The sequence below is a fragment of the Fundulus heteroclitus genome, chromosome 16 (genome assembly GCF_011125445.2).
Source record: "Fundulus heteroclitus isolate FHET01 chromosome 16, MU-UCD_Fhet_4.1, whole genome shotgun sequence".
Lineage (NCBI taxonomy): Eukaryota > Metazoa > Chordata > Actinopteri > Cyprinodontiformes > Fundulidae > Fundulus > Fundulus heteroclitus.
Window position 1 is genome coordinate 6,748,610 of NC_046376.1, and position 8,977 is coordinate 6,757,586.

The window sequence follows — 8,977 nt, forward strand, 5'->3', positions numbered from 1 at the left end:
CCTTCCTGTAATACATATTTATTCCATATTTTTTAAAGTAATTGATATTTTTTAAATGAATACCATCTTCATAGTCCTTCATTTGGTAAAGTGTAATATTTAAAACAATCCTAAAACTTAACGGTAGAAGAAGCTCTGTTCCCAATCTTTGCTGTTTGTATTGTAGATATAGGAGATATTGAGTGCATGATTACCCGGGGCTTTAATAAATAAATAAATAAATAATCTGGTGAAGCATGTCCGTCTGGAACCTGGTAACGCAGCGGGGGTGAGATTACGTTCGGTTTCCAACTGGGATCATCCACATTCATAATAGATGCAATACTTCTCTAGAAAGGCACATTTAATGCCTTCACTAGATGGCATATATTAGTAATTTAATGTTCTTTCACCGTCTATTTACCAATAAAGAGCAGTCATTCATTTCAGAACTCAACATCTTATTGCATGTTTACTCTGGACGTGATTATGATTAATTTGCCTTTTAGTGAGAATAGTTTTAGTGTAAATGAGCAGCAGGAGACATTAACGGATGAATAAAGCCTCTTTCCTTACCCTAGAGAACCATGCTGCCGGTTTGTTAAAATGGATGCAGCTGACGGGGAAATGCCTAGAAACATGAGTTATGGAAATCACAAAGATTTGTTTACCATAAGAAATATTTAATATGTTTAAGAAGGTTAAATCGTCATGTTACGATGAGCAAACCTTTATTTGACTAGAAATGAAAGAAGATATTTTTTCACTAAGAAATGTTTAAAAATATGTTCCATGTGAGAGCAGCGTGCTTCCTCCTTAACCTTTGACCTTGACCATTGACCTTAGACTGGCCCACCCCCTCCTGTTGGCAAAGCTTATGTAGTGCTGATTCAAAGCAAATTTTCCCTCAGTGCTCTTTACAGCACAGCATATCTCTCCACTGTCAACCAACTTCTCTCTCCCTTTGTCGACTCTTGCTGCGGTTTGTGCTGTGAAGGGCAGATTATGGGGAGAAAAAGAGAAACTGCAAAAAAGGATTTTGTTAAAATGGGTGTGGATTACAACTCAGTGAGAGGAAATTCCCCCTCCGGGCTGAGCTGTGGGCCATGTGCCTTATGCCGACTGTTCAAACTCATTTGGTTTGGATATAAAACACGCATTTAGTCCTTTTCATCTATATTTACCAGACAAAAGAATAAGACTCTATGAACAAAATCAACGTATTGTCAAACTTCATTTTTTTTTTATATTTCATAAATTGATAACATTTTCCATTACCTTTGTGAGGCTAAGACTTGGATAAACCCATATCAAGCACCAAAACAATTCATTTAAATGAGTAAAGAAGTTAAATATGCAATATGTGATAAAACACATCCATGACACTATTAAAAATAAGGTTCCTAACCATTGTATTATTGTTCAACCCTATAATGAAGTTGGTGAACCATGACCCTGACTTTGACCCTTCTTCAGATAGAGCAGGATGTAAACAAACCTTACAGCTTTCCTCCTATGTAATCCAAAAGTATTAAAGACTTTTTAGCATTCAAACTCCAGAACAAAAGGCGCATTTCATTTGTCCTCAGCTAGTCGGGTTTAACAGGATGGTACCTAACTTTGTTATTCATTATGGCTGCTGCTCACAGCAACATTGAGTAAAACCTTGTTCTTTGACTGTTCTAGGGAAATCAAAGTGACAGGTTTATGTAAAAAAAAATAGTGTTTATATTACAAAATACTAATATATGAACAATTAAAGAGCAGTGCGTATATTAATAGACAAAACTGAATCAGGTGGATAAAGGAATTAGTCTTCCTGAGTCCTTTTACGGAGCAAACCTCAAGCCACAGCATTTTGTCATCCCAGCACACAAAGCTTTGGAGCACACACCTCCCCAAACAATCTTTTTTTCCCCCATCAAGTCATCACTGAATAAATAAAACGAGAAGTAGTTGTCTATTAAGTGACCAGCTCTATCAGACTAGGTGGCTCTAAATAGCACAATGTATTTCATTAGAAATAGAGGTTTTACTCCAATAAAATCCCTTTGCCTGTCTGTGTTTCCTTGCTCGTATATAAATATGAACACTTACACTTTCCAGATTTCTGAAAAAACGCATCCTGCATCTTCTAGTTTTTATTCCTGTTTTTCAGAATGATAACACGTATTGAAATTACTGGTTAAAAAAAATAAATTACTGGTCACACTGTGGCAGAAAGCTGAATTACCTGCCTCTTTGTTTTTAAAGGTACATACTTGTTGATCAGCCGTACTTTTTCGTTTTTACCTTTACCAAAACTTATTTCAGTAGAATCTAATGTTAAAGCACCTATTAAAGTGCTAATAAGTTAATTTCTTCATCTTCTAATTTTCTTGATCCTTGGTGGACTCTAGCAACAAGACCAAGAATAAACGTTCAGGTATTAGCATCAAGCAGTGCAGGGGAGAAACCTGCCTGAAACAAGTAACATTTGACAGGAATCAGCAGTATGACATATTTTTCTGGTTTCATGTCATATTAATAGAGGATGTAACAGGTAACTGCATTATGAAACCGTAAACTTTAGCATTATTTGTTTTTCTAGCCCATGGTGTGTAATCTCTACTGCTGGGGATTCAGGGTATGTTTGAACACATTGCCTTTGTTTCTTAGTTTAGCAACATTGGAAGAAAAAAAAACGACACTTTTGAAAAATCTCATTCAGATTTCTGTCTACAAATTGTAGCTAAAAGGCGAGGGCTTGCTTCTGAATTTACCTTTATGCTGATGACAGTTTCTTCCTTTCAAAGCAATGCCTGCGACTAGAGTTTCAGTGTATCTATGTTTTCACTTGTATACTCATAATTTTTGTGTTTTAATGTTAAACACTGAACTTTAAAGTTGTTTAAAGAATGCTGGAAAACAAATGTTGTACAAGTTAGTTGACATATTCTTTAAAATTAAGCTCTGTTAGGACCGCAAATTTCTCCGCAGAAAACCCCCATTCTCAAATGTTTTCTTTTCATGGAGCACGTTCCCTTGAGTCATTATATAACTGTTGCTTTTTCTTTTTCTTCTTTGGGATTTGCTAGTTTGTTATAAACAATGACCAGCAAATTTAATTTTAGCATACTGCCGCTTCAGTCAGGAATATTCAGAGACATCCGGTTGGCCAAGGGTTTCTGCAAGTTGAGATCTAGAGGGGGTATGGTTCACTATGAAGGAATTTATTACCGAAAAACACACACACTACTCTCCTGATGGTATAAAATGACTGTTGTTCTAAACCGGGTAATTTCTCCGGACAGTTTGGGTTCCATTTAATGGTCACCTTGAAGTGTTACTTTAGTCAACATAGTTCTGTGATTATAACATATAGCTATTACTCAAATAAACTAATAAATGCTTTAACCAACAGTTGTAAATCCAATCAGTATCATTACGTCTATGTAAAAATGAACAGTTAGTTAAAGAATGCTACATATTCCTCAAAGAATCCATCCTACATTATGATCTGCAAAGAAAAATTTTGTCAGCAAAAATTTACCCATTGTCCCACAATGGGTAAATTTGTGGCAAAAATAAACAAACATGGTTGCAGACTAAATCAGTAGCAGTTTCCCCTAAACATTATCAGACAAACTTTAGTCGAAAACCAAAGCAAGCTTAATGCTGACGAAACCTCTCTCCTTCAGTATACCTCCGCAAGAAAAGTCAGGCTTTTAACCTCTTTTTGATTTAGATGTTTTTTTTGTTTTGTTTTTTTTTAAGATGCATTAGGGACGACCAAACATCCAGTGAATTATGTGCAGAAGGCTACAGATTTCTGTAGTAGTTAATATCAATCAAAGCAATGGAGTCATTTGCATATCTCACGGGGCATCAATGTGTGTTTCATTCTAAATATCAACCCAACCCTATCCTGCCCTATTTCTTTTTCAAAATAAGCAATTTGAACAGCTATTTCCCATGGTACCTCATTGGTCTGTCAGCTTGTACGCCAGTAATGGTAGCCATGCTAAACAACAGTTAAAACGTCACCAGGAGAGCGCCATTTCGAAAGCAATATCCATTTTGATAGTCTGTTCCTGTGGCTGATCTGTTTGTGGAGTCTTTGTACCTTTATTGATGGCTCATTGCTGTTAAACTTCAACCCAAACCAAGTCTTAACCTGTGTCACAAACATCTCTTGAGGCTTCAGCAATGACTCACTTCTTGCAACATTTTGCCCAATCACAGTGCAGGTTTTGAACCCAACAAGGATCATAAAGTAAATCACTTGATTAAATTTGATGGACTTATGTTTCCCGGTTTTTATTTATTGATTTCCATCAGCGCATTGACCTGGAGACTAAAAGGTAATCTTAATCATTTGTGATTAAAAATAAGAGTGTCATTCCAAGTGCCTGTCAGTTCAACACAGTTTCTGTCCATCTGTAAATAATAGTTTAACTTTTAGAAGTTACAGCCGACTGATCCAGAACATTAGGTTCTAACTGTAATGTGCCCATAAATTATTTGTGGAGAGATCTTATTAACCATCAGCACAAACCCCAATAAGCCTTTAACGATCCAGCCCCCAACTGACCTTGTACGGCAGGACCACTGCAGAGCCTCCACTGATGCCCACAATTGGCACAGCTGTCTGTGTGGAGATGAAGTCCAGAATCTGTGCCACGGCTTCGGAGCCAACATTGTCCTCAAACACCACACCATGGAACCCGCGTTAGTTGACAGGGTGTCACAGATCCGAGTGAGCAGAGCCGTGGATTCGGTGTTGTTGACCAGCACAGTGATGGGGTTTCACTTCCAGGGGCAGGTCCATGAAATTTCCCGGCTCAAACGGCCCTTTATCTCCGTCTGGTAGGCCGGGCCGCTGAATACCATACCACTGCTACGTTCCACGAGGGCACGGGAAACCCAAAGGGCCGACTCCGAACAGGAGAGGATTGTGCAGAAGAAGCAGCAGCAACCAGCGGCAGCGGTGGTGGCCACCACAGGGAGTCCCTCCAGCAGCCCAGACGAAGGCCCATCTCAGTCACCTACTGCCTGTAGAAAAGGTTGGAGTATAGGGAGGGGATACAAAGAAGGTTCACAGTTTAGATCAATGGAGAATTTGGTGTCTTTAAAAAAATTATAAACACAAACCTTGTCTACTCTTTGGTCTACAACAACTGCCTTTTGTTTTAGCTTTATTACTAGTCTTTGTTCTGGTGTGGAACTTGACTAAAGCAACCATACAAAGCCCAGATTGATACTTTAGATTACATCCACATACAAGAGGGAGCTATGGCCAGGCTGTGGCATCTCCAGGCCGGCAGCTGGCCACCCTGCTGCTGTTGTATTCAGCATGCCAACCCAACAGATGGTGTCCAGTGTTTAATTGCAACAAATGGAGAACAAGAGGGTTTTGAATTTTTTCTTCTCGTGACATTACATTTGATGCTGTTACTTAATTTTCTCCACAGTTCCAGGCTTAATCACACAGAGGTTGTTATTCATGCTGTTCTCTATCCCGATTCAAGTGTCATGTGGTATTATGGCATTTTATCATCTTTTTGATGTCACTTTTCATCTTTTTATTGAGTTTAAATATAGGATCATTTTTTTTAACAACTTCTGTTTGAACTGAACCAGTGACCATTTGAACATTTGCATTTACCTGCTCTCAGAATGTTATTGTAACAATTTAAATACAGAAAAGCTTGCAGGGTTGCGTGGTATTTCTATTGTAGCCAGATAGTTTGTTTGCGTTTATCTCTGAAACATGGCTGAGCTCTTTGTCAGATCTGCCACAGCAACATTTGTGGCACTCAGGGAGAACACTACTTGAATGGTCCCCTGTCATAGGACTCTGATCCACCATGTGATGGAATCCCATTGGGGTAAATTTATTGTATCCCGTGGGTAATCCTTGACAGGCGTCATGGCTCGCAAGCTTGATTCTACTGTAGAGACCTATCAAGAGATTTTGCTATTGCACAAGGTAAACTGTTACTGTGTACTTCTGCTGCATGTTTGGGTTTATAACCTGCATTGATTTCCATTATCTCACCACACTGTGTGATGAAACTGTAGTCACAAGATTATGTCAACCGGGAGGTTTACTACTTCACTGTTGAAGATTTAAGATGCTTTACTGACCATTTTACATTGCTGTCAAGCTTAGGGTGACCATATTTTGATTCGCAAAAACAGGAGTTGTGAAAGAGTTAAATGATACTCTTACTTATAAAGGACAAAATTTTTAAATATTTAAAGTCTGCCTTCTCTCTTCTCTGTGTCAATAGAAAGAATAATTAAATAGCAAATTTCAGATAGGCTTTCATAAATCGACACGAATGACTGTAAAATCTCTGGAATTAAATATTGATAGAAATAATGACTGTATTATCTGTATTAGAAATTTAACATTAATGCTCAGGCAGTTTCCTGAGCATCTGGGAGTCAGCAGATAGAGGTTGTCAAAGTGTGCAGTTCCCCAACATGTGGGATATTCAGTAGTCCATGATTACAACATAGTAATGCATAAACTGGACAAAGACGTTGGGCTGTTTGCAGCACATTCTCAACAAGTAAAGAGAGCGGGACAGAAAGAGACTGAACAAGCTGGTGAGGAAGGCCACTTCTGTCCTAGGCTGCACTCTGGACTCTGTGGAGGAAGTGGCTGAGAGGAGGGTGTTGTCCAAGTTCACATCCATCTGGGACAACACCTTCCACCCGCTGCACCAGACTGTAGAGGAGCTGAGGCAGCTCCTTCAGTGCAAGACTTAGACAATCCTGTCTGTAAAAGGCGCGGCTACCGGAGGTCATTATTCCTGCTGCTATAAGATTTTACAATGCTGCACTATAACTGTGACCATAACTGTAATAATTAATGTGCATAACCAAGGTGCAATAATCTATTTAATACACTGTCCTACAAACCCGTGCATAATCCTGATGTAGTGCTCTCTGCTGCTATCATCACCTGAACAGAGTCAGCCACATGTATGTATGTATGTATGTATGTATGTACAAATGTATACAATGTATATGCACGTACATACGCGTAGGTGCGTATGTAAGTAGGCTGCATAGATATATGTATATATTTAAGTATATAGATATGTTTATATATATATATATATATATATATAGACCACTAAGAATGTAAATGAGACATCATATGCCCATTCCTATTTCCTTCTTTTTGTATTTTTTTTTTTGGTATTCTTTCTGATCCATTGTATATATGAAGATTCACTGTATATAATTGAATGCACCTTCCCTACTCTGCACCTTCTTGTATGAGCCGATGTGACGAGTGAATTTCTCCATTGTGAGATCAATAAAGACTATCTTATCTTATCTTATCTTAAACGGCTCTATGGTCATTTTCAGATGTCCTACAAAAATACCATTGGCTTTGACTGTCGCACATTGCCAAAAGTCTGTCTGTGGAAAACAAAAATTCACCTTTCTGAGTCCATCTATGAAATTAGATGGCTTCATTATTCTTAAAGGATTTAACACCAGAGTGTTAAAGATTTCACCTCCCAAGTGTCACCTGTTTTGATCTAATTGCAGAATGAGACGTTTTTAGGGGTCTGTCACTTTAATGCGAATAAGCTGTAGCGGGCCACAACCCCTGACTCAGTGTTCGTTGCACTTTATACTTGTGAAAAAGGTTGCAAACAGATGCAAAACGGTAAATCTCCAACCCTGAATCAGACCCAGAAGCTGAAGAACTAAAACCTCCTGCACAACTAACAAAGATGCTGCAACAGTTTCTGAATGCAAGTAGCCTGTTCCTAGTTGGCTGCCTTGTAGTTCTAAATATACGTTGAAATGGGGCTGGGCGATTTGACTTAAAAATAAAATCTCTGATTTTATTATACCATTATATCGATTTTTTTATCTTTGGTCTGGTCACTGTCATTAAAATATCATTGAAATGCAATATGTGTTAACATTACTTTATGAAATAATGTATGAATTTGTATACATAGCCTGAATCCACATTATGTCCTAATTTTACCAAAATTATAGTAATCAGAGGCAAACACATTGAATGAGGTGAGACCTCATACAGCTCTAGCAGCTGTCATGAGACAGTAACAGTAGACAGACTGCTGCTTTCAAGTTGCTTAATTGCCAAAAACACAGAGAAAAGTCACTAGATTTGTTTCTAGTCGCTTTATATTTCTTCAATAAAAGTTACTAGAGGGGTCTAAAAAGTCCCCAAAAAGTCCCCAGATATAGGGACAGAGTTGCTAAGGTGGCGACACCGGACTATCGTCTCTAGTTGTCCTTCACTACATATTACATATTTTTGAAATCATTATCAGCCGGCTTTCATTTTGGTGTGGCAGTGCGCCATAATCAAATACATGTAGCGAAAACCCTCGTCTTAGGGTAAAAAAGTTTACACAATATATTTTCCTAAACCTATTTTCACTTCTAGTTTAGACATTACAGTCAGGCAGTCTTGTAGACAGCTCAGGGGTCCTATCAGGTAGTGACACAGTGTACCGTAATACTCTGAATACCCATTGAGCTGAGCAGCTTCATTGCTAACTAAAGTCATACTTACACATGTTAACAGATTTTTGACCGCATCATATCGGTCAGTAAGCACAACGGTGATCAGATCTAAGGCACAGCCAATCAATTATTGAGAAAATTTAAGTATTTTAAGAAGCCACACCTTATAGTCCGAAAAATATGGTAGCTAGAAAGTGGGCACGCCGTCAGTGAACCTTAGGAACTCCTTTATGTGATCTGTGTTCACTGAGATCTGTATTCCCCCCAACGCCAAGTCGTCTTGGTTTAAGTTTTAACACACAGAAAGGACATATTTATCCCGCTTAATCTCACCTTGCCAACGCAAGCGATACAAATGCTGTCGGGGGAGCTCCGTTCTCTCTCCTGGCAGAGTGTCAGTTTACCTGTGTGCGAACCGTGACTTTGAGCTGAAAGTAGAAGCGATCACTTAGCTTAGAAGACTCTTACATACCTGGTGTTCTGGGTG

General features: G+C 38.5%; 1 protein-coding gene and 1 long non-coding RNA gene across 2 annotated transcripts in view; one reads left to right on the top strand and one right to left on the bottom strand.

The window, feature by feature from the left end:
* The window catches only part of LOC110369118, a 62,979-nt gene extending 58,364 nt beyond the window's left edge, over positions 1 to 4,615 (top strand). The window contains exon 5 of the long non-coding RNA XR_002428725.2: positions 4,565 to 4,615. This is a non-coding gene — a long non-coding RNA (uncharacterized LOC110369118). The remainder of the gene's footprint in view (positions 1 to 4,564) is intronic.
* Positions 1 to 5,010, bottom strand: part of grin2ca (glutamate receptor, ionotropic, N-methyl D-aspartate 2Ca) — a 58,354-nt gene extending 53,344 nt beyond the window's left edge. Inside the window, 3 exon segments of the mRNA XM_036148431.1 lie at positions 4,553 to 4,684; positions 4,687 to 4,848; positions 4,851 to 5,010. Of these exon segments, the coding sequence (XP_036004324.1) occupies positions 4,553 to 4,684; positions 4,687 to 4,848; positions 4,851 to 4,997 (441 nt within the window). The 5' untranslated portion in view covers positions 4,998 to 5,010.
* Positions 5,011 to 8,977: the final 3,967 nt, after the last annotated feature.